This window comes from Micropterus dolomieu, linkage group LG13 (genome assembly GCF_021292245.1).
Source record: "Micropterus dolomieu isolate WLL.071019.BEF.003 ecotype Adirondacks linkage group LG13, ASM2129224v1, whole genome shotgun sequence".
In the NCBI taxonomy this organism is placed as follows: domain Eukaryota; kingdom Metazoa; phylum Chordata; class Actinopteri; order Centrarchiformes; family Centrarchidae; genus Micropterus; species Micropterus dolomieu.
This window is the reverse complement of record NC_060162.1, coordinates 29,252,206-29,278,056: the sequence shown is the minus strand read 5'-3', so window position 1 is coordinate 29,278,056 and position 25,851 is coordinate 29,252,206. Positions and strand designations below refer to the sequence as shown.

General features: G+C 40.3%; 1 protein-coding gene across 2 annotated transcripts in view; it reads left to right on the top strand.

Annotated features, from left to right (window-relative positions):
* Positions 1-25,851, top strand: part of slc12a2 (solute carrier family 12 member 2) — an 89,241-nt gene that overhangs the window by 46,493 nt on the left and 16,897 nt on the right. For both annotated transcript variants that reach the window (XM_046067686.1, XM_046067685.1), the window contains exons 4-20: positions 1,817-1,912; positions 4,622-4,761; positions 8,300-8,410; positions 8,581-8,689; positions 8,818-8,945; positions 9,194-9,278; positions 9,405-9,562; positions 9,681-9,788; positions 9,912-10,035; positions 12,333-12,434; positions 16,405-16,560; positions 17,255-17,354; positions 18,376-18,487; positions 20,140-20,280; positions 21,255-21,361; positions 23,025-23,104; positions 23,985-24,128. In XM_046067686.1, the coding sequence (XP_045923642.1) occupies positions 1,817-1,912; positions 4,622-4,761; positions 8,300-8,410; positions 8,581-8,689; positions 8,818-8,945; positions 9,194-9,278; positions 9,405-9,562; positions 9,681-9,788; positions 9,912-10,035; positions 12,333-12,434; positions 16,405-16,560; positions 17,255-17,354; positions 18,376-18,487; positions 20,140-20,280; positions 21,255-21,361; positions 23,025-23,104; positions 23,985-24,128 (2,001 nt within the window). The remainder of the gene's footprint in view (positions 1-1,816; positions 1,913-4,621; positions 4,762-8,299; positions 8,411-8,580; positions 8,690-8,817; positions 8,946-9,193; positions 9,279-9,404; positions 9,563-9,680; positions 9,789-9,911; positions 10,036-12,332; positions 12,435-16,404; positions 16,561-17,254; positions 17,355-18,375; positions 18,488-20,139; positions 20,281-21,254; positions 21,362-23,024; positions 23,105-23,984; positions 24,129-25,851) is intronic.

Sequence of the window (25,851 nt, the reverse complement as noted above, 5' to 3'; positions counted from 1 at the left end):
GAACCACTGGTTTATGCGCATTTACAAAACTCTCTTAGGCCTAACCCCTCCGTATTTGGGATGTCATCCTTCTTCCATTACCTACAGCACCCGCTCTTCTAGTCACATCCGGCTCCAAATCCCTTCAGCTAACACATCATAGTCGCACCGCCTTTCACTTCACTGCGCCCAACGATTGGAACCAATGACAAAAAACAATAAAACTCTCTAATCTAGTCACCACTGTCACTTTTAAAGGCAAAATCACCAACTCGTTTACTGAAAACTGTAACTGCTTCAGGTGATATGTGTTGTTATATGTCGCTCTGCTACTATCTAGATTGTTTTCATTATTCAACTATTTTGCCATTTGTTGTATCGTCTACTCTAGGGCTGGGCGATATGGACCAAAAAGTCACATCCTTACAGACACTCACAGATCTAACGTACCTCTTCTGCCAACACGTCAGTGTGCCCCGCTTCTTTCAGTCTCTCCCTGGAAACCTCTTTGTTGTTATCTTTCTCCATCTGTAGGCTATGTTGTATAAAGACGCAGAAAAAAACCCAACTTGTCTTCTGGAATTTTCCTCCCACGATTTGCTTGTAAAATATCCACCATGTCTGCGACTTGTAACATAATGACAGTGTTTCTCTGAAAAATGCTACAATGTGTCACCAAATATACCTGGGTGGCCCCCTGAAGTAAAATGTATGTGTGGGAAACACTGTCTGAACTGTTTTTTACAAGCCAGGTCTTCAGCAGCGTCAATCGGCACTGTGTCTCCCTCCATGTTGTTAGAGACTTTGTGAGTAGACGGCTGCGTGCAGACGCACAGGGAGGGGCGGGGCTGCGCGGTAAGGGAGAGAGGACTTTACGAAACACATGAATTTACTCAACATCAAACTATATCGGTATAAACAGTATTGTCTAATTTAATATCTCTTTTGAAATTATATCAGGATACCTCTTATACCTCTCAGCCCTAGTCTACTCTCTGTAGATTATCTTATGTTTAGTCTGTTATCAAGTTTCTTTCTGTCTTTTAATTATTTTCTCATCTGGTCTCTTTGTGTCCTTGTGGTTGTTTGGGACTGTGTTGTTGTCCTGCATCCTCCGTCTATTGTTTCATATTTTTATTTAATCCCAGTACCCTTTCCCACATGAGGTCTTTGTCCTAAAGTATATTTTAAGAAGAGCTTTTTAAAAGTATACTGTCATCTTGTCATTGTGTTGGTGTGGAGGCAGAAATCTTGGAGACATATCTCCAAACCTGGACACTTAAAACTAACAGCATGGAGAGATAGTGATAAAATGTTTGTATTATTTAGGTCCCTTTTTTGTTAATCATTTTGCTGCTCACCATTGACTGACATTAGGTACCTCCAGGCTTCAGAGAAACAAAGCCGTCAGCCGGTGAGGAGCCTTTGATACACAGCCTAGGTTTGACTTTGATGTGAGAATAGACTGCACATAAGAGACAAATTCAAATATCACTGTGCAGAAAAGTTAGCAGGCAGTGCGGCACCAGCCCATATTTATGTGCTCAGTGGGTGGTCAATTCAGAGCCGGCGTTCAACACTTTGTGTCAGCTACTTTCTCACGTTACACACAACACCCCCGCTGTCCTTGACCCCAGCACTTGTTGATAACTCTCCACTTTGATGTGAAATATCACCACAAAGTGCCACATGTGGCAGACTTTGCTGCAGTCACTGCTCTTGTGTGCTGTTACTTTTCACAGAGCTCTCAGATTGATTGGAAGGCCTGCTAGAAAAGTGTTAACAGTGTTGTACATTCTTTTCATTCAAGAGATTTATAAAGTGTTTTCTTCTGCAGCGCTCTCCTGTTTGATTGTTCTGATGGCTACCATAGTGACAACCATCACCGGCCTCTCCACCTCTGCCATCGCCACCAATGGATTTGTACGAGGAGGTATACATAACTTTCTTTTCTAGGATGATAGGCTATCTGTAGTCACAAGAGAATATGTCACAAAAGCAGAACACAACATTGACCAGTAATAGACCTTACCTTCCAATTCAGCACCCAAGTTTTCCTGCAACATCTGCCGTTATGTATGAAAATTCTCAGTTGTTATTTTAACTAGCATGACCAGCTATCTGTCGTCCATCACATTATAGAAATATGTTTTCAGCTTTATTTGGAGATGAAAGAAGGGTGAAACGCACATCTCTCCCAACTATCTCAGTCAGAGAAGTAAGTTTGCATAGAGACACTTTGGTAGCTCTGGCTGGGTGGTCTGACATGGATATTAAAACATTCCTAAGTCACCAGATCAAGCAAAATAGGCTCGTAATTAGTTCAGCATTTCATGGTGCAATAAGAAATCATGTCAGCTATTTAAAACTTTTTACCATGACTTTTCACTCTGTTAAAAAGTGTGTGTGTTAAAAAGTTAAGATCAACTAAGCATGACCGTTCATCTTGGACCCTGGAAACAAAACAAACCTAACTCAAGGTTCACTTGTTAGCTTTGTCTGTAACTTTCAACCACATCACATGGTCCTCATCAGCAGTTAGAGGTTACTGAGCACATTTCATCTGTAAAATTCAGTTGAAAGCTCACAACATAGCTAGCATGTGGACCTTGAGTCGGGGTTGTCTTGTCAAGTTATGATCAAGGTTTGGTTTATAACAGCACTGCAGGACTGGAAGCATTAAGATATTAAACACCTGCTTCTCAGATGTATGAACTCAATGGGGATAAGGCTGCAACTAATGATTATTTTTGTAGTCGACTAATCTGTAATTATTTATTTGATTAGTCGACTATTCACAATTATTTGTCACACTAACCCTAATTAAATCATTAACTAATTAAATATGTTTCAAGTGAATTACTGATGTAAATGTAAATGCTCCGTACTTGTATAGCGCCTTTCTAGTCTTTTCGACCACTCAAAGTGCTTTTACAGTACATCTGCATTCACCAGTCACACACATTCATACACTGAGCCTAAGTGCTCAAACGGAAACTAACATTCACACTCATTCATACACTGGCGGAACAGCCGCCAGGGGCAAATCGGGGTTCAGTATCTTGCCCAAGGACACTTCGACACGCAACCAGGGGGAGCCAGACCAGGCCAGATTGAACCGCTGACCTTCCGATTAACGGCCAACCCGCTCTACCTCCTGAGCCACAGCCGACCCTTAACCTGATCTCCAACATACATCCTAACTAGCTAATGTTACCATTAAGTGAACAAGGTTTACTATTCAGAATGAAGACTAGAATCAACGCCAGGGGAAGAAGCCAGAACCTTCCATGAGACCTCATAATCAAGAATGCAAAGAACTATGGAGAGGCTGCTCCAAGATAACAGCCAGGCTTTATCACCCAAAACATTAAGCTCATACTCTAAGCTCTGATTTATTGCCAAGTAGATTTTAACTTTTAACAAAGATTTTTGCTTTGGAACTATATAAAATAAAAGCAAATTAAAAGCAAGTACTATAACCACAACTGTACACTAAAAATTTAACAATTTAATGTCTATTTAGATTAAAGCAACAGTCCCCAGTTTCATAATTCTTCTGTAGTTTATTTTTCCAAAGAGCTTATAGGTTTTATAAGCAGAGAATGTTCTGTAGGCTGCATCACGAGCCAGATGTTTCTTGTTGTTTCACTTTAAAATGTTAAACCATTATTCAGATTGTAAAGAAAAAATAACAGCCGTACGAACATTGAAACTATCTTACAGTTGTGGCCTTTCCTCTGTTGTTGCTGCTGCAACTGGGAACAGGTTGCTTTGTGGGCGTGACTGGCCGGCCGCCTGGCACTGCTAACCTCGCGATGCTTGTGGAGCTTCTCAACCCCCGAAAATGTTTAAGCACATTTTGGATTCGCCATCAACTTTTGTAAAATGCCAATATTCAAATTCGACACAGTTGATTTCTCACCTCAGAACCTTTCAAAAGTGTATTTAGTGATGAAATAGCGTACAAAGCTTGTAAAAACAAAAAAAATTCTGCTGTTAGCCTCTTTCTCCGTTTCCGCTTCTCGCATGAAAGCTTCTTCTTCGTGAGTAGTCTTACAGTTAAACAGTCATGGCAGACAGCGGAACAGATACTGCCTCTAGCATTCCATGTAGTGCAAGTGCAGTTAGACATGAACAACCAGAAATGTTCTTAATGAGAAGACAGCTATCTCTCCCTTAAACGGCATCTTTGTAACGACTCATGGACAATGAAATATCCTGTCGACAAATTTTTATAATCAACGTCGTTGATTACGTCGGCTTATTGTTGCAGCCCTAATTGGGGATCAGAGTACAAAATGTTTCAGGTGATCAGGTACTGGTGAGAACATTAAATGGGAATGCAGATCCAGGTTTTAGTAATAGATTGGTTTGAGGATATACCGGGCATCAAAACACTGCGCCACTGTTTGTAATCTTATGAAACAGGATTTTATAACTCTGTCATTTTATCCTCCATCTAAACAGTAGAACTGGTTATCTACCAGGAATTTTGGCCTGCGTGTAAATATATATATTTAAGCTTTGCATGGACAGGCTTCTGACAGTTATACCCCAGTGCAATACTTTCAGATGCAAAACAATGCAATATCATCAATGTAATTAATGTAAATTTACTAACATTACCTTTTATTTCCAGGTGGAGCATATTACTTGATTTCGAGGAGTCTGGGCCCAGAGTTTGGAGGCTCTATTGGTCTGATTTTTGCCTTCGCCAATGCAGTGGCTGTAGCCATGTATGTGGTGGGCTTTGCTGAGACTGTTGCTGAACTTCTTGCCGTAAGTCCTTCTGTATTATGATGCTTTTAGGCAGTTAGTAATTACTGCTCGTCTCGTCTTGATGGTGCAATTCCACCACTCCAGCTCTCCTGGATACATCTGAGTATACCTGACCTTTCCCAAGCCCTACAGACAGCTTACTTCTATGGATCAAGAGGGAATGGTTACCAATAGGGCTGCACAATTAATCTAATCAGTGTCATCCTGTGGGATTACATAACCGCAAAAAGAGTGCAATTTAATTTGATTGAAAAAAAAAAAAAAAAGTGTGCTGTGTGACACTCTTCTCTGTCTGCACTGTAGTCTGCTCACTATACCCGCCCGCCCACACCGGGCTCTGGTATATGACCCTAAAAACAGATGCATGCTAACCAGAAAAATGATTTATGAGCAGTGTGCCAGTAACATTAAAGACAACAACCTACTGTAACTCCACCCAGCTGCTCATCGTTCAAAACGTAGTTGGACTGGTCACCGGAGCACAGAGAGAAATGGCGGAGCACCGGTCGCTCTGTGATGGAGACAGATGTGACGTCAGCCGCTGAAACAATCAGACAGAAGAAAACAGGGAGAAGATAAGGAAGGATTGGGTTTAGCTAGCTGACTATTTTTCACAGAGCCTAAGTGCTTGTCATTGTCACTTTTCGTCAACCGACCAATCACAGCCTGGATGGTGCAGGACATTAAAAAAAGTTTGATGTGCTACAGAAAACTTTACAATGTTGAATAATGATTATTGACAAGTTAGTACTTAGTAATAACAAATTAAAAACCAATATAGCACCTTTGCTTGCACAAGGATTTAATGAATAAAAACAGAAATGAAACAGCTGCAGCTGGTTTTAATATTGAACAAGTGGTAAAATAGTATACATATGTATATGAACATTAGTATATGAACATTATACTTTTTATTTCATGTTATAATATACTAAGTATACTAGTTCCTCCACTGTTAACAATGTGGCAAAATCAGTTTTTTGGACTGTTGGCAAAAAACCCTTATAACCCATATGTTCTTTGAAATACACATTTCAAAATGTCAGTATTTTGTGAGGTTTTCTCAATAATCAAGAAAGTCGACTCATAGTACCAATTTTTTTTTTTCCATTATAATCGAAATCACAATAATCACAATATGACTTTTTTTTTTTTTTTTTAATCATGCAGCCGTAGTTACCAAGTTTAGCCAAGTTAACTAATACCAACACTGTTTATTCTCTGATTTCTGTTTTAGCCTGACTGGTAATGCATAGCCAGACCTCTCCACAATTGGTTTCGGCGCTGTGCTGCTGCTGGAGAGAGTAACGTTAATGTAGTAAAGTATGTAGCTGGTCATAGTGATGCAATGATTACAGATTTTGTTGGTACGATTAAAGTGAGAGGAATAATCATGGTGTTATGATGATGCATTAATTAATTTCACAACACTAGTAATGACTTAAGTTGATTTATAATATTTAATTATATTAACAATTATATTTATATAGTATTTAAGTATTATTAAAATTGTTATTGAGGAGGGTAATAAATTGAACTTTTATTGTTATCAACTCTCATCCATTCACAGATATTAGTGAAAATGACAAGAAAGAAATTGAGAACATCTCTCATGCAGTGTTATTAAAAACTGAAATGCAGTTAATTGACCCTTCGCTAAGCCCCACCCCCCTTAGTTACTGATGCTAAGTCCGACAAACCGTTGGCGCTGCCACTGTCTATTACTGCACTCTCCAGAGAAATATTGTCAAATTTGTTGGAAAAGGTTTTGCAGTTGCATTATACATTTGAAGGTTGTATTCAGGCTGGCAAACTGACTCAAACCGACGTGAAAAAAATGTAAGATAGAAGCTAAAGCCTACGATCACACAGTACAAGTGAACCACTGCATCCCACAACAATTGAGACAAAAGACAACGATATTAAGGATCAACACTGTTCCTGTACAGCTGGGTAGGCCTCTAGTCATTATTACAATCGTTAAAAAGCAGAACAGTAGGGCTTTATTACGTTACATTCAGTAAGATGTTAGGTAGAGTTAGCTAACTAACATTACATTAGGAACAATCCACCTCTCTGGGTAGCGACTGTAATTATTACCAGAGCCCCAGGAACAGCGTTTGACCATATCTTGGAAAAATACAACAAAAAAGCTAGAAAACGACTCCTTTTGCATTGTAGTCAACGGAGCGCAGCCATGAAAGTGTCGGACCTCAGTTAGACAGAGTCCTATACTGCGCTGTGATTGGTCAGCTTTGTATTCGGGGCGTGGCTTAGCGAAGGGTCAATTGCTATAGAGGGTATGTGTTGATGTCACTTCCCCTTCCCGCTGGACTGAGTGGCAAAACATCTGTTGCCATGACTGCATTTAGCAAACCGGGAGTAAAACAAGTGATTATTGGGTCATATTATGGCAGTCGGACTCGACAGTGATCCTTACTGCTTACCAAAGAACCAGCGGTCCAGCTCTTTCCCATTTGTGATGTGTTGTTTCTGTTTTAGCTGATTCAAGTTAACAATGCTGCTCATCTTTCTGCCACTCAGTGAGCGGAACTGCGTTCTGTGATGTCATGTGCATACTCTCTATAGTACTGGAGGTCTTATAAGCTCCTGATGTTATGTTAGTGTTTTACACCTGGCAACATTTTCTCAACACAGACAGAAGGAGGCAACAGGATGTAATTAAGTGTTCAGTGACTGAAGGTCCTGAGAGGACTACGTTCTGTCTTCCATAAAGGCCCTTTCAGAAAAGAAGTGATTTGCACTGTGCTGGAAGCTGGGTTCAGCGCAAAAGTTCACCCACTTTGACCATGGCGTGCACTCAAGCCCGTTGGTGCACGTTGGTCAACGCATCAACAAGCTGCCGTGGTGTGGCACAAGCCATTGAGAAAAATGGGCCTCATAGCGCAGCGGTGTTGTTGTTGCAGTGGGTCTAAAAGGGTACACCGCTACGGCATCGACTGTAAGTGAGTGTAAGTTACTTGAGCGTGCCAAGCAGGGTGGTGATCCCACAGGTGATGCCTCATATTTGATTTAGGCATTTGCTCCTTTAGCAGCAACCTTTTAACAGCAAGTTTTGAACAGGTGACCTGGTCAGTCTTGGTGTACCCAAAATGCTCCTACACTGCCGACTTCTGCGGTTTCTTTGGTGGAAATAAAGCTTCACAGTTTGGCCACTCTGCCATAGTTTAGCCAGTGTTCAGTAGTAGCCCCCATGTCTCTGACGAGCACGGCACTTTAAGCTGGCATCACTTGTGTAACTTTGTTTTAGTTTTGTGCAAGTTGCAACAGTTTGTTTTGTGAAACAAACACTTTGCGTAGCGGAGCCTTTACAATTAATTAACAGTGACGTTTTAAAGTGCAGTTAATAGTGAAGTCCGGTAATCGCTGCATCCCTAGGTAACTAGTGGCCCACATTTTAGGTTAAATCTTTCAGGTTTTTGTAGTACCAGCTACAAGAGTAAGCTGAAATGTTTTTTCCATATGCAGATTTGTTGTTGACATTTTCCATTGAATAGCAGCTTGCATTATCTCTCAGGGTGCAGATGCCGTCATGACAGATGAAATGAACGATATCCGAATCATCGGCACCATCACAGTAATCCTTCTCCTGGGCATCTCTGTGGCAGGAATGGAATGGGAGGCCAAGGTATGAACAGGGTCCTATCTTTGATATGCTGTCAGCTAACATAAACTGCATAGAACATACCTAAAAGTCCTAATGACAATTCCCACAACAGGACACACAGTATGATTGAAGCATACATTAGTTTAAGAGATCAGTTGTGGCTAATGAATTGTTTTTTTTCTTTTCTGTAGGCCCAGATTTTCTTGCTTGTTGTCCTTGTCACAGCTATCATCAACTACTTCATTGGAACCTTCATTCCTGTCAAGTCCAAGGAACCTGAGGGCTTCTTTGGCTATGATGGTATGACCACACGCTGGCTAAATCCACTCCTGTACCACCTCATAACCCTGAGAGCTGTTAGCTTTAGCAGTGTTGGTGCAGAAGGCTCGGTCAGCTGCCTTTTTGGTGTTTAAATTTTTTTCTGTCAGGATCCATCATGTGGGAAAACATGGGTCCAGACTTCCGAGACAGTGAGACGTTCTTCTCCGTCTTCGCCATCTTCTTCCCTGCAGCCACTGGTATTCTGGCTGGAGCCAACATTTCAGGAGACCTTGCTGTAAGTCACAAATAATTAAGAAAAACAGCTTCATAAAAGAGAGGATGCATCTCAAGGGGTGTAGATTGTTCTGCGCAGGTGAATATGAGGGATTCGTTCATTGCGTCTGTTGGAAATCATAGCAAGTAACAATGAACAGAGACTGAGCTGTTTACCTTCAGTGTCTAAAAGCCCTTTATTGATACGGATTAAAAGGTTTGTACAGATTGATTGTTATCTTAAGTCTGTGTTGTGGTTGTTTGTTGCAGGACCCACAGCTGGCCATTCCCAGAGGAACCCTTTTGGCCATATTGATCACAGGAATAGTCTACCTAGGTGTTGCTGTTTCAACAGGTGCAGTAGTACATATCAAACATGATATTTTCTGTAGCTTCATCATGTACATATGTACAGTATATGAAAGTTTATTACATTCCTTAACTGAGCTTTAATATGTGCATAAAACTTTTTTCACACCAGGTTCCTGTATTGTGAGAGACGCCAGTGGAAATGTGAATGACACTCTCAGTTCTCAGTTCATGATGAACTGCACTGATGCTGCCTGCAAATTTGGCTATGACTTCTCTAACTGTAAGAGTGAAAAAGTGTGCAGCTATGGACTCCACAATAACTTCCAGGTATGAAGCAGCTCTATCAGAAGATGAGGTTTGACATGTATTAGAACATTTCAGAGACGGTGTTGGTTATTGGGTGCAAAAGTCAAACATTTTAATTTTTATTTAATGTTCCATTAAGGTGATGAGCCAGGTTTCTGGTTTTGGGCCAATCATCACTGCAGGAATATTTTCTGCCACTCTGTCCTCAGCTCTGGCCTCTTTAGTCAGTGCACCTAAAGTTTTTCAGGTAAGCCACAACCTAAACTACATCAAATTACACCTATAACTAGGGAGCAATTCTCTTAAAGATTTGGATTGTAGTGTGATTATGAACAACTAAAACGCTACCAAATGCTTTCCATATCCCCAGGCTTTATGTAAGGATAACATCTACCCCGGCCTGAGCATGTTTGCCAAAGGCTATGGCAAGAACAACGAGCCCCTCCGAGGCTACATCCTGACCTTCGGTATTGCTCTGGCCTTCATCCTCATCGGTATGGCAGCACACATTGCTCATTTGTCAATTATGCATCGTTATTGTAAATACACTGTACTCTGAGGTTAAAAGCCTAGAGGCCAGTGTTTCCCCTATATGTATATAGGAGCAGCGGTGCGGCGGTGCGGCGATGCTGAATGCGGCAGCAGAATGTAACGCTGAACGCAAGCGGAGGAAAACATTCTGGCAATAAATTTACTGTGTCTCGTTGACAGTGTATCAGCTTCTCGAGACCAAGAAGGGCACAAAAAAAATTAGTTTCACCTCCACTGCTACAATTCCATCCTAGGGGAAACTCTGAGAGGCTGTAGTATTTATCACACTCCACGATATGAAAATGACCTAATTACCCATAAAATGTGGTAACTTTAAAGGTGTTCAGTGTGTAAGATTTAGTGGCATCTAGTGGCGAGGGTTGTGAATTGCAGCCAAATGTCCAGTCTACCACTGCCCCCTAAACTTTCAAAGAGTGCAGGACAGTTACGGTGGCTGACACAGCACAAAAGGTGTCTCTTCTGAGACAGCAGAGAGTGGCCAGTCAAGAAGTCTTTAGTTATATTTATTAAGAAATTATATTTACTTAATTATTCAGTAAAACCATATATTATTGTGACTTGGCAGACCAGACTGACAGACAACATGGAAAATGGAAGCCAAGAGTGTGAAACACTGTTACTGTCACTTCACTACAGTCCATTATAAACCACCAATCAGATAAAGTTTATACAAACATTGAGAAGGGAAACACATTCATTCTCTCTCATTATGGACCCTCACCAAAACTGCCCACCAACAATAATATCTGGCCTGCTGCCAGATTATGGTGCTTTGGTAATGGCAAAAAATATTTTTTCTTTGATAGCAGTGCTGAAATAGATCTCAGTTATGACAGCAAGTTACTCACATAATCACTTCCTCTGTAGTGGTTTTGCCTACAAAATATAAGCGCGAGAAGCTTGTTTACTGTTGGAGTTGAACTGAGCTTTTACTTTAAAAAAAAAAGCAAAAACAGTGCAGCACATGCTGTGATCTGAGAAACATCCGCTGCAGAATTCATTTTTTGAAGAGAGAAAAAAACTGTTTCGAGGTGGGATCCAACTCTCAACCCTTGGGTTGCGAGTCCGGCGCCTTGCCGACTGAGCTAACCAAACATGTTTTACATGTTACTAAGTCAATATTATGGCTTATATTCTCATCCAACATCTAATGGTTGAATATATTGCTCCGATGCGAAACTTATTTGCCCACCCCTGCAGTATATTATTACTACTACTTCTTCTTCTTCTAATGTTAGTATTCAACATAGTGATGAGTGTCTGCACTCCCTGAATTCTACCAGAAGTAGAAGAATACCGTAGTGAGGAAACGAGCTGTATAGCGCTGTTTGCACATGACGATGCAACATTGCGACGTCCATGGAATGGGGGATCCACGGTTATGGAGATATAAATGGCTCATTCTAAGTTAATAAAAACATAATGGTTTATTATGTGTTAGGTCTTTTAAATACCACTGAAAACATAGTTTTGGATCTCATATTGCATTTCTGTCGAAAGATCCTCAGAAATATTACACACTGAACCTTTTAAGTCTGTAATTTCAGAATCATTTCTAAGAAATTTCCTTGAAAGGTCAATAGGATTTGGTAAAAATGATAGGGAAACTGTTTCAACATGAAATAACTAGAGCTGGACCCCAATATTCGATTGTTGGTTACACATTCGATATTCAATTTTGGGATTCTAATGTTGAATTTTATTTTTATTTTTTCCTGCACATCTACATCTAGTCTTCCAGTCTATCTCGCTCTTCCCCGGCTCAATTTCTGAACTCTTCAACACCGCAATAAATATTCAGTCCTGCACTACTAGCCTAGCCGTAAGAAAAGTTAAACAAACCTTTGGGCAATAATACCGTGCTATTATACATAGCCTACACGATGTAAATAAAGAAACAAAGTGCTCTCTCTTTTTCTCTCTCTCTCTCTCTCACCCACACACACAGTCAGTGACTGCTGTTCGTTATCTCTCCCCGTCAGGTTTCTCACTCACTCTGTCATTGCCAGGATCAAACTTGGAAACTAGAAGCCCGTTTCTGACATGAAAATGCAGACGGGAATTTTAGCAAGAATCAAACATAAGATCATCAGCATTGACACTGCTGATCTACAGGCTGGATGACAAAGCAAACAAACACTCTCAATCTTTTTTTGGATTTGTGTACCTCACACACTTTTTGTCTTAGGTGGGAGATTTGACTCACTCTGAATTTACTGTTTGTTTTTTTTTCTTGCAGCCGAGTTGAACGTAATTGCCCCCATCATCTCCAACTTTTTCTTGGCTTCCTATGCCTTGATCAACTTTTCTGTGTTCCACGCCTCACTGGCTAACTCACCAGGTAAGCTCAAGACCCAGAAATGGGAGAAAATAAGAACAAAAACACGCTCGATCCTGAAGTTAAGACAGCTGAGCCTTGGTTGCAGGGTCACAGGTCATATGGTGTTTAACAATGACTGTGATGGGAAATGATAGGGTTTTAAAGGGAATTACTTGAAGCTTTTAGACATGTCCTGAGCTGTAGTGCCTGACGGAGCTTAGAGACAGTGTTTTAGAGCTCACAAGATGGGTCCTATCAGAAAAGCTAACCGAAAATCTGAGGTAGAGTTAATGTGTATGTAATGTTTCATTTAGACCTGCCGTTTTTAATAGGGACATTGATCAACATGGCTGTAAATGTGCCAGTGTAAGCCAACTGAATTTTCCATTAAAATAACAGTAAACCAGACAAGATAAACATAAAAGCAGCTAAACTAAGTTTTAAAAGTAGGTAGGTCAATATGTATATTAGAAAATATACCGTGCACTAAATTAAAACAATAGTCATAATCATTGCAGGCATTTTTTAATTAAGGATGTACTAACATTAGGCTGGAATTACCTGATCTCACCAGACTGTGGCAGAGAATATTTAATTTTGGTGGTGCTGAACTTTTGGTCATGTAGTGTCTACTAACTGAACTATATGTTAACATGTTAGCCAGCCGGGAACATTGTAGTGCTAGTCAGTCCCAATAGCGCTGCAGGGTAGTTGGTTTGCTAACTGTTGGCAATTTTTGTTAGCAATGCAAAAACCTCAGCGCTAAAGACTTGCATGAATTTACTCAGCAAGCCAGGCCGCTAGTTGCAGTGATTTCAATAAAATCAAGTGCTTTTGTTTAAAAATGTAGTGATTTAAAATGCTGGTGTGAACTGCCATTGGACTTCTGGGTACCAGAAGCCAGAGGGTAACGGCGATATTCCATAATTTGTAACGATTTTAGGTTCAATAAAGTTCCTTTTTTAAATGACCATATCCTCCCTTATAAATAACACAATTCCTGTATACTTTGCCTGTTTGACATTAAACTCGCAAGGAAATGACATGTTCATTTAGTCATCTAAACAAAACCCCAATTACCATGAAGTGTAATGTTCAGGTTCTGATGAAGGAAATCTGGATGGATACACAGTCATTTTATATGATTCACTGGTGAATGGTTGTGAGATTGATTCTGTACATCATTTCAGTGTTGTTGTTTTGTTTGGCCCTACTGTTTTCTGACAGATGAGTCAGAACAGTTTGCCAGGAGCTGTAATGTTGGACAAAACAAGCATGAATTACCTCTTGGCTGACACAAACTGGGTATTGTCAGTTTACATTTTGGCGAGACTGATCTCTCCTTGTGTGGAACTACATAGAAATATGTCAGAGATGATGTTGTACAGCATCCAAAAAATGCTACCCTATATATTTGCTTGTTATTCATACTTAAAGGGTTAGTTTATCAAAATGATGGGAAAGCATTTGCAGTTACCTTTAGTGATATCCATCTATGCATATAGTTTTGGTTGTATTCGTCCAAGTTTTGGGATATCTGTCTCTGCCTACAATCCAGTACAATGGGATTTAGTATGTGATGCATACAGAATTGAAAAAAAGACACACTTAAATACTGCAACAGCCACATCTTTTACCAGAAAAGTGTTAGCATTGTTTTTGTTAGTAAAAAGACAATGTAAAAAACATTCAGACAGCATTGGCTTCTAATTTTTAGCTGGTGCTGACCATCACTTCACTGTTTGAAAGCTTGTCAGTGTAATAGTTGTGAATCAGTACCTGCAGTATTTGGTGTAAAGGTTGGTAGGCTATAGCTGTTACAGTAATTCAGCATGTCACCTCATAAACTCTGCTGTTCTTCTCATTTTATGTTGCAGTTACATGTTGTCAACATTAACAAGACCAAAAGATGGTTACAGGTCTTAACTACTACATTTATGAATACCTAAAACTTTTAGTTATTCATACATTGAGCTACTTAGGAGTATTGAAAACTAGATTGAATAAGGGATTAGAAAGGATTAGGTTTAGTATGAGGTTTAATTAGGTAAAATGCTGTTGAACCCTGTCCTTAGTTAAAACAGTTGAATGATCCATAGTGATGGAAGCATTGTTTCTGGAAAGAGATGACATTCCATTCACCATCTTTGTATTGAGCTGGAAGCAGAAATGTCAGACACAGATATCTGAATCCCTGCACAAATGAAACCCAACCTGTCAGCATGGATGGAAAATATTTACATTATTTGTGATTTGGGTGAAGTGACCCTTTTAGACTTTATTGGACAGCAGAATGAAATGTATATAGTTTTGTTTTTTTTATACTGAGTTCTGTGCTTTTTCCCCCCTCAATACCAAAGCTCTAGCAGAACTCCAGGTACAGATCCTCTATCTGCTTCTAATTCCTCCAAGCAGGTCTTATAATTACATGGACTTAAATGGTACATGACTGAAATAAAGGCAATACAGACATTTACTAATAGATTTTTCTGCCACTGCAACCACAAACTATAAACCCTTTTTAGTGTTCTGGGGCCGTATTACAGAAAGTTCCTGTCTTAAGTTAAGATAGGAAGAGTCTAAGATAGGATTTTTCTAGTGGGCTAAAAAAGCGGACACAGTCTCCGCCGCATATCCGGCTGCCATGCTGTCAAAAAGAAAATAAGTCCATTTACAGTGATTTGAAGACACAGGCCACTGTAGTGTCCAAAGAGTAGATGAAACTGCTGGTGGCTCCTCCTGTGCTCCCTCACTGACCCGGCAGAAGGCTACTCTTCTCGGGAAAGTTTATAATGACAAACAAAGAATTGGCTAATAATAATAAAGGCTGCGGGCTAACGTCATTATTTTTTTCATGTATTTCTTGAATTTAACGATCTCCTCCTACCAAAGACTTGCATTAGGATCCTTTTGTTACATCAAGCCTTTACATTATGTTACATAATGAGACATTATCCAGCGTTACATCGCCTACAGTCTTTCTCACTGAGCCCTGGGAGCCACTGTAGACAACCAGTGGAACCTCAGACTAACAAATAATTGTACAGATTTTTAAATTATTATTATTTTGATCACTAACGAGGGTTTTGTCAAACACATTAAACTCATCAGTAGAATCAATTAAGTTCTGCCTGTTGACATTTTGTTGATTTTGTAAAAGCAATTAGCGCAGCCATGTGGATTAAACGAGTTAGCAAACACTACCTGGTGGAAAAGTAAAAGTTAGGACAGCTTAACAGTTCTCCTAAAGTTAGCAGAGTTTATTTAAGATTTTACGAAATTAGGATGCTTCTGTAATACACTTTTCTTATCTAAAGTTAGGAAATGGCCTTTTTCCTAAATCAGTTCCTAACACTTATTACCATGGTTACCAGGCAGTTAGGATTGGATCTGTCAGTTAGGAAGTTTCTGTAATACGGCCCCTGGTCTCTTCAAGGCCGATCTCTGCCAACTGTCAGGGACCCACAAAACCCCTGCATGGGCTGAGAGGATCAGCACCATCAGTGTACCCTTTATGTCCTGTGGTTAATTTTAGACTCTGTCATTGTGTAACTACACACAGTTCGACTGTATCCCATCACTAAAATCTCACTAGGCTAGTTTCTGTGGTACCCAGTAAATATATATGGTCCCTAATAGCTGGAATAACCTTCTGGTCTCCAGTCTAACAGACTGCTAACTCCCATTCTTTAACCCAAGCATATCCAACTTCAACTTTAACTTTATCCATGCTCTTTTAACAGCAACATTTACTGTTTCAGACCATTTTTAGTCTTAAGAAATGCAGGTCTGAATTAATCTGGTCCAAACTAAGGAGTCTTTGACAAACTGGACTTTGTACCCAACCTTAACATGAAATGTATTTCCTCAGTTTCCCATAATTATACGTTTAGCAAACATTATGATACCTATACAGTATGTGAGTTTATGTTTTTACTTGTCCTTTTGCCTTTGGTTGCAGTGCTGTGACTTGTTTTCATTGGTGCTGTAGGGTGGCGTCCCAGCTTCAAATACTACAACATGTGGGTTTCTCTTGCCGGAGCGATACTGTGCTGTGTGGTGATGTTTGTCATCAACTGGTGGGCTGCTCTCCTGACAAACGTCATTGTTCTGGGTCTTTTTATCTACGTCAGCTATAAGAAGCCAGGTGAGTTATTGGAACAGTTTAGCCAATGGGTTTATGACAACATTTACTATTTCTGTTACAGAATGCCCTCAGAATAACTTCAAAAAAATACTAGTCACAAAAACATGACTCATAGTGAAAAAATGTAATTATCTCCCCACTTAAAATCCCGTTTCACTTATGTTGCTTCACTGTAACCTGTACTCATTTGAAGAAGAAATTGAAATGTAAAATCTTTCTGTTAAGAATAAAATAGACCCAATGAAAAGGCTTGAAGTAGGGTGAAACGGCTGGCTAAGCTTCACCAGAAATGTAAACCACACGGCGTCCAACGACTCCAAAGCTAGTTACAAGTTATTTATGTAAACTAAGTCTGAAATCTAAAAATGTAATGTTTGGACTCTTCAGATCACAGAAAAACTGTAAACAAACTGAATTATTATGTGAATTACGGAAATATATCACACTGCTACTGGATACTGAGCTGTCCAGTTGTTCCACCCCCCCATACCCATCCTTGCACCTCTTCAAACAAAAGCTGCCTTGCAGCTCTGAACACACACCTGTGTGCACACTCAGTTTGACAGGCAATTACATACACACACATGGCCTGTAATGCCACATGGGTCAGATGGCCTTTGGCTAATCAGGACAACCCATAAACACACTTCCTAACTGCACTGTGTGTTTCTGCCTGCATGCGTCCTCCCTCCAGATGTGAACTGGGGCTCATCGACCCAGGCTTTGACCTACCACCAGGCCCTGACCCACACTCTGCACCTCAGCGGAGTGGAGGACCATATCAAGAACTTCAGGTACCAAACACAAAGAAACCATCCCTACTAACTCAACATGCCTGGGGTTGCTGTTATTAAACTGGAGCAGGCAGTGTTTTTTGGACTGAAAGTTTAGACCGTCACGGACTTATGGCCATGCGTGCTATATATATTTTAGTGTGTGTGTGTGTGTGTGTGTGTGTGTGTGTGTATTTGGAGGTGATAAGTAAAACTAACACTAATGGACATTTAACGACAAATAGTTATTCGGTGACAAGTTGCAGCTACCTCTATAAACTCAACCCTACTAATATTTGTAATTTGAAGTTTAGATGGCCTAAGGGAAATGAGGCTGACTGCCCAACACAGTTAATAGTTTTCAAGTGCAGTGAGATCAGATGTTGAACTGTATTTGTTTCCAGGGCTGGGCTGTGTGGTTGAAAGCACTACATTATTTAAAGCATATTTTCCAATATAGATGTAAGGTATGTCATAATGGCAAATGTACAAAATGATACTAATTGTCAAAGCAGTGAATGTTATGCATTACATGAGACCATGTAATTCCTACGATGGGTAAAATACAAACTTTATTAACTCATTTGGTTTTGAACACAGCTGGCCTGGAATCATTTGTATTAGTTATTTCACTATCCACAATGTTGCATTTTCTGACATGTAGCACATGGTGCAGTGGTGTTTCTGAGGAGTACTAGTGATATTGTGCCTTTTGACTGTTCCCATGGCAACAAACCAAGCAGGAGATTAAAAGACCTCTGATGGTATCTTCAGAATGACTTGTGTGTTCCTCTTCTCTCCCCTCACCTCCTCCATTAAATCCCATGGTGCTTAACATATTTGCTTTGATGTACGCTACTCTGCTCCTGTTCTGTTTGTTTCTGTGCTGAGAGGACTACAGGCCACCTTAATGTCAGAACAAAAGGTGGCTACAGATTTAAAAGCTACTAATGCTGTTAATGCCACTGCAAAAGTTCTACACAGTAAAAAGTACAAGTAATCTGATGTGTTGATGTTTTCTCTTGACTGTGTTTGACTGTAGACCTCAGTGTTTGGTGATGACGGGTTACCCCAACTCTCGCCCAGCTCTCCTAGACCTGGTCCACAGCTTCACCAAGAACGTAGGCCTAATGATCTGCGGTCATGTTCGCACGGTGAGCACATACTCTGTAATTGTTTATTTGTCTTTTGTGGTCATTAAGAAGATGTTCTAAAAACCCACAAATGATCCTAAATTGCTTTAGAGAGCCATGATGCTCCCAGCTCAGTCAGATATTACTGAAAGCATCTGAATAAGCTTTCAGACAAACTGTATGATGTCAACTTGTTGACTCCATCAGGTACACAGTAATTAAGCGTATCATTAGGGATCTCGTGATGAAGTGGAATGAATCAAAATTCCTCTCTGTATTTTAACACTTTGCACTCCTGATACACCAGCTGTTATATAGCTGTTTTAAAATTTCATATGATGCCCCTTCTACATGTACACCCATACAAGAGCTTCAGCAAACTGTACTTCCACAGAGGCTGATGTCAGTGACTAACTACTGAATTGAAAGAGAGGCTTAACTACACCATGAGGGCCCCTGGATTGGGTTACACCAACTATGTGTGTCCATTATTTAATGAGTCTGTAAAGTCCTCACTAAGGTCTTAGCCACTACTGGTTGGTCTCATACTAGTCATTCAATAAATAAATTGAATTGCACCATCAAAAGGACTGTAGCCTGCTTCAGGTTAATTTTGTCAGTTGCACCTAGGATTCAGTAGATGCACACAACAACAAGCAACAAGCAATATATTTGGTGATGTTCATTTTCAATGCAAACATGTAACACAATGAATATTTTCGACAAGAAGACTTTTTTTGTAAAGAAACATTTTGGACATGTTTTTGCCTTTATTGGATAGAGTGGGGTGAAGAGACAGACAGGAAATGGGCGGAGCGAGAGAGCGGCATGACATGCAACAAAGACAACAAATGTTGATCAGGACATGTAGTGAGCTGGACATTTTGCAGTTAAATTGAAAAAAACATTGTTGTTTGGATAAACTATGCAATGGAGACACCATTTATAAATCTCAAAAATATCTTAGACATTTTTTTGACTATCAGGACCAAGTGCTGCAACAAGCTACTGATCAGTTAATTTCCCCTTCTAAAATAATCACCGTTGTGTGACTTCTTACCGGTCTTTGCTCAGACACGGTATAACTCTCTCTGAGTCAGCTTAGAGCTCAGAAATGAGGTGGCATGGGACTGGATGTGTCCCATATCCAATGGTGATCCAGCTGATGCGTTTGTTCCACTCCTGTACGCAGTATCTGGTGTAAACAGCCTTTTAGTAATCCCCTGCCAGGCATAACTGCTTTACAATGGAAAGGCCATTTTGATTGGCTGAATGCAGGCTCTGTGCAGTCCAGCAGCTTTCTGGCTCTGTGGAACATGTTGTACTTCACAAGTGGCCTCTTCTATTGCTGCCATAAGGACTGGGAGAGAGTTCAGCAAGTTAAATGGAGAAATCATTCCCAGCTAATGGCATTACAGTTTCCTGGCTGAAAGGTCGCTTTGTGAGCTCTTCTCTTCAGAAATAAACAAAGTCCCTAATGAGGCGATTCAGAGCAAAACTTTGTTCTACAGGTTGAACTCTTTAGTCTGAATTAAGCTTCCTGTGATGTGTGATCTTGGAAATGTAGACCGACAGTATTGTCTGGATGGTCATTTCATTTGTTACAAACTTCCAATATTGATGAATGCAAAGCTTTGGCATTAGTTATATTTGCTGTGTGTGCCTCCCCACAGGGCTGCAGAAGGCCAAACTTCAAAGATCTGGCCACAGACCAGGCCCGGTACCAGCGCTGGCTGCTGAAGAACGAGACCAAGGCCTTCTATACACCAGTGTTTGCTGAGGACATAAGGCAGGGCACACAGTACCTGCTCCAGGTAGGAATCAGCACTGATACAAAGGTGCTAGCTCTGAAACAGATTCAGCCTATGTTGCTCTGGAGGATATCACTGAGTGTAAACCGCAAACTACTGTACTGAAATAAGTTAACCGTCTACGTGCAGGAAGCATTGTTCAAGCCTGTTGTAGACTTGCACAGCCAGTGCCAACAAGTAGCAACAGCTCAGAGTGTTGGCTCAGACTGCTCAGTTTGTGTTTGTTGGTGTTCATAAGTTGGTTTTCTTCTACAGGCACATTTTTCACTATTTTTCAAAAAACATTGCCAACGAGTAATGGTTGAAATGATTTTTCCTGGCTGAGGATAGTTCTATTTGTTGTGTAAGGGGCTATGAAGTTTATTGAATTTAGGGCCTGCATGCCCTTAAACTCAAATATTCTCGATTCATGTCAAATCAAAGTAAACTTTGGTACGCATACAGTACTTGTTAATAGGATACATTCATTGTTGATTAGTCTGCGCATGGGATTTGTTGACATGAAGAAAAATATAAATTGTCATAGGAGTTATACCTTTCCCCTAAATAAGGTATTTAACAGCTAAACATTTAAACTAGTTTTAGAACACTTCATACTGTGTGGCGTGCCATTCTTCTGTTGAGAAACTGCTCAGAGGTGATTCATACTCGGTGCTGCCAGAGTTTCCATCACAAGTGTTAAAACTGGCAGTGATAGCTAGCCTGAAAGTGAATCTAGTGCAGAATGTTCTTGGTGTATAAGTGTATGTATATATGTACATAAATATCTGTATATATTGTTTTATTTTATATGTTACCATATTTTAATCTACAATTAATTATATGTTCTGTGTGTGTAGCATGAAGGAACTACAAATTTCGTTTTGTTATGCAGCCTTGTGTTGTATAATGACAAATAAACTACTTTGTACCTTTTTAAGAAGCGAGTCAAGGTGTGAATTCATTTGATCTTGATTTCAATTCTTCTCCCTCTCGAGGCTGCTGGTTTGGGTCGTCTCAAGCCAAACACCCTGGTGCTCGGCTTCAAGAACGACTGGAGGGATGGCGACATGATGAACGTGGAGACTTACATCAGTATGATCCAGTGAGTAGAGCTCCTTAATACAAGAGATAGATTTAACCTTCATGTTGTAACACACGGTTTGTCCTCTGAACTCTAAACTGTGACTTACAGAAGGAACCCAAATAAAGACAATATTTTCTGGGAATTACATGTGGAAAGGTCGTGTCTCATATAGACATAAGTGTCATTACACACTCAACATCTCTCTGAAGTAGAATAATGCTAGTTGTGAGGAGAAATACCATAAGTTCCTCCACTGGCTGCTTTCAGGAGTGCTGTGCTCATCGTGGTTGGTTAATACACAAATCCACTGGTTAATACTGGTCTCTATGAAAAATGATTTTTATGTAAATGTTGTTGAACATCCTCACATTTCACAAGCTGCAACTAGAGAATGTGACATTTTCGCTTGCTTTGATTACTTCACTTCATTTATTTCCAAAGTTTTTGACACGTTTTTGTCAACTGAGTAATCACTGGGTGTGTTTGCTTAGGTGTTAATCATCACTTCCTGTGTCCCCTTTGTGGAGCTACATAGCACTTGGCGCTACGACTATAACTTCATATTGGCATGTAGATGTGTTCGGGGCGTGACTCAAACACGTAAAGTTTAGTGCAGATGTGAGCATGTACTCTGAAGTTACAACAACTTCCTGTTTTATAGCGAGTTATCGATTTTGGACGCTATGCTACGGGCACGTTGATACAACTTTTAATCGTCAATGGGTTTAGACTTCACAGCGAAAATTTTATGTCAATCGGACTAATTCACTAGGAGGAGTTTGTTAAAGTACAAAGTGTGTACATCGCTAAAAATCATGGGTTTAGGCAATGGCTCCATGAGGCTTTTTTGTACATCTGGATATGATACACGTATCACAGAAATTTCATACACATAGGTGAAACTTTGTCCGGGGCTGCTCTGTGGGTGGGGGGGCGCTAGCGAGCCATTTTGCCACGCCCATGCACGAAGCCCATAAAATACGAAATTTTTCACTGCACCTGAATTATGTGCAAAATTAAAGTTACTTTGCGGGGAAAAAGAGAGAAAGAAGAAAAAAAAATCCCTTCATTTTCAATAGGGAACTCGCATGTTTCATGCTCGGGGCCCTAATAAATTTAATGAACACAAGCTAATTGGTTTGAACCTGGAGTCCAGGTCCCAGGAGGGTCAGGGGCTCCATGGCACAGACCCTACAGACACAGCCAGTATGCTCCCTTTTCAAAACAAAACCGAGTATTTCTCATAGACATTAAAGACCGTAATAGCAGTGTAGTACTACACGCACTCTGTAAGTACATGTATTAACACAGGAGTACGGTGTTGGTCCATGTGAAATCCTGTTCACCTGCTGAAACCTAAATCAGTCATGTGAGACTGTGACTGAAGGATTTAAGCTGAGTGGGTGTGGGGATTATAGCATTAGAGCTGAAGGTCAGAGATGGTTGAGCTCCACAATATTAAAATCACAGCTAATACACTCAGAAATGTTCCTTTAGTTTCCATCCAGCGAGGAGCTGTGGTAGCGTGCACACTACAAGGTTCACCCTGCACAGCTGAGAGACATCTGAGCCTGGCCTTATCTACACACTGCTTAATAGTCCAAGTCTGTTTAGCTGAGCATGTCACGCTTCATTCTGTCCTCTGCTGATGTCAATCTTTTATTTATGTGTTTCCTCTCAGCGATGCATTTGACTTCCAGTTTGGTGCTGTTATTCTGCGACTGAAAGAGGGGCTGGACGTGTCCCATATCCAAGGACAAGGTATCAAACATATGCATACATACACAACATGGTTCCTGAGAGGTGATAAGCAAAATATTATATTTATATGTAACACAAAATGACAGATGTATCCAAAATCCCAAACCTTTTGTTGATTGGATCAGGGTTATCTCAGCTTGGAGGCAGCGTGGCTCTGCTTTACCACAGCCAGCCTCTGCAGTGCAGCATTTCACTGCATGTGAGAGTGGAAACCAGAGTGTGTGAATGGGAGAAAAACCCAAACACCGAGACTGGCAAAATGCATGGATTTGCTAAACTGTGGCGCTAATTATCATTAGCAAAGATCAGTGTAGAAAACATTCATGTAGGCTAGCAGCTTCTTGTTTAACGGATGCTGACTGTCACTTTCACCGATTAAAATGACAAAAGGTAAGCATTGGCAGATCAGCTGTAATTAATATTAATTCTGTGAGTAACATACGATGACAACGTTAGTTTTGTTTGTTGTCTGGTTTGTGTTCTGTGCAGCCGGGGCCGATATTGTTGTTACAGAGTGGAGCTCCTTCCCTCACACCACTGTGCAATCAGTGAACTGGGTTCTTCTGTATCTCTTAACAGCTCCAACCCTTATTTTGGGAAATGGAATATCTAGCATTTCCAGCGAGGACCTAACTAATGGTCAGGATATTTCGGCCTCTGCTGCTTCGACTTTGTTGATACTTTTTTCATCTGTCTCTTGAAAGTCCCCCTAACTTTATGGAAGTGAAATACTAAAGAAATGCTATGAACACTCTGTAGTGATGTCTGATTTCCTTTTTCTCTCCCTCACACTCTTTAAACATTGTTTCTATCTTCCATCTTGTTTTCTCTTCTTCCTGCATCCCCCCTTCCTCTGTCCTCTCATTCCATTTCCTCCCAGATGACTTGCTGTCCTCCCAGGAGAAGTCCTCAGGGATGAAAGATGTGATCGTGTCCATAGACACGAGCAAAGACTCTGATGCCGATTCATCCAAGCCATCCTCCAAGGCCACCAGCCTCCAGAACAGTCCGGCTATACAGAAAGGTTAGGAACCTCAGTATGAACGTCTGTCATTCATCTCAGTAACGTTTTCTATCTTCACTGAATCTACCAAGCAGACTGTGGAAGAAACGGCTGCCTCTACAAAAACACACACACACACACACTGCCCTGACAGGAAGTCTCCTCAGTTAACCATGGCCCCAGTCGTCCCACATAACCCAGTGTGTTAGTCCACAGGTGTCTCGGGCCACATAGTGTCACCCACACTGAGCAGTTCCCAGATTGTCTGAACTATACTTCCAAACATTCCAACTGCAGCCTGAGCACCAGGCCTCATCCGGTCTGGACTCATGAAGTTAAGAATGTGGTGTGGATATTTATTGTTGTTAAACTGGGTCAAGCTTTTTATATAACGCAGCTCTCTAGCACTGCATGCTTAGTTTATTTTTGTAGATTTTTATAATATTTTACTAAGACCCTGTTTTACTTGCTGTTGATGTTGTCAGTGTAAATTCTTCCGTTTTAATCTGTTGTCTTAATAAATTCACAAACATACATTTCCGCAGCAATAATTCCATCAGTAGAACAACAAACAGAAATGTTATAGTTTTGTGCAGATTTTTAATTCCAATTGCTTCTATATTCAAAAGACATTCAACACTTACTGCAGATGTTTCACATTACAAACCTTCTAAAGGCTGAAGTCTCTCTATTATACTCTTATACTAAATACTCATTTTGTAATGTAAGAAAAAGACATATTTATGAATGTCCGTTCAGCATAATTGCAAGTGATAATTAATGTGTACCCCAATTGAGGGGGCGCAAACAGTGGAGATGAATGCCTCGATTTGGCTAATCCTCTCAGCCAAAACTCCTACCTGAGCCATCATTAAGACAGAATCTTTGCCCACTTCCTCTGCACTTTCCATTCTGAATCAGCCTCCTCACTGTAATAGATTTAAATTTTAATCCAAACAGTGGAGTAGTTCAGCTTTGAGAATAAGAACTGATTCATGCGTATGTAATATGCTTACATCATGAATGTTACCAAATGGGCAGTGGAATCCATATTGATTTAACTAGAGAGTCTTGGCTCTGAGCTGCTGCTTTTATGTTCAGGTCAGGCCTGAACAAGAAATCAAGAGAAAAGGTTGAGCTCTCTTGCAGTGGAAAAGCTTGAGCAAAGGTTCTTGTTTTTGCGTGCAGTGTTAGCACCAAGCTAAACGTTCTCCTGGGACCAAATGTGTGTGTGTGTGTATCTGTTTTGTTGTACTTTTGATATTTTATATTTACAGTGGGTACGGAAAGTATTCAGACCCCTTTAAATTTTTCACTCTTTGTTTCATTGCAGCCATTTTCCAAAAATCAAAAAAGTTCATTTTATTTCTCAGTAATGTACACTCAGCACCCCATCTTGACAGAAAAAAACAGAAATGTAGAAATTTTTGCAAATTTATTAAAAAAGAAAAACTGAAATATCACATGGTCATAAGTATTCAGACCCTTTGCCGTGACACTCATATTTAACTCAGGTGCTGTCTATTTCTTCTGATCATCCTTGAGATGGTTCTACACCTTCATTTGAGTCCAGCTGTGTTTGATTATACTGATTGGACTTGATTAGGAAAGCCACACACCTGTCTATATAAGACCTTACAGCTCACAGTGCATGTCAGAGCAAATGAGAATCATGAGGTCAAAGGAACTGCCTGAAGAGCTCAGAGACAGAATTGTGGCAAGGCACAGATCTGGCCAAGGTTAC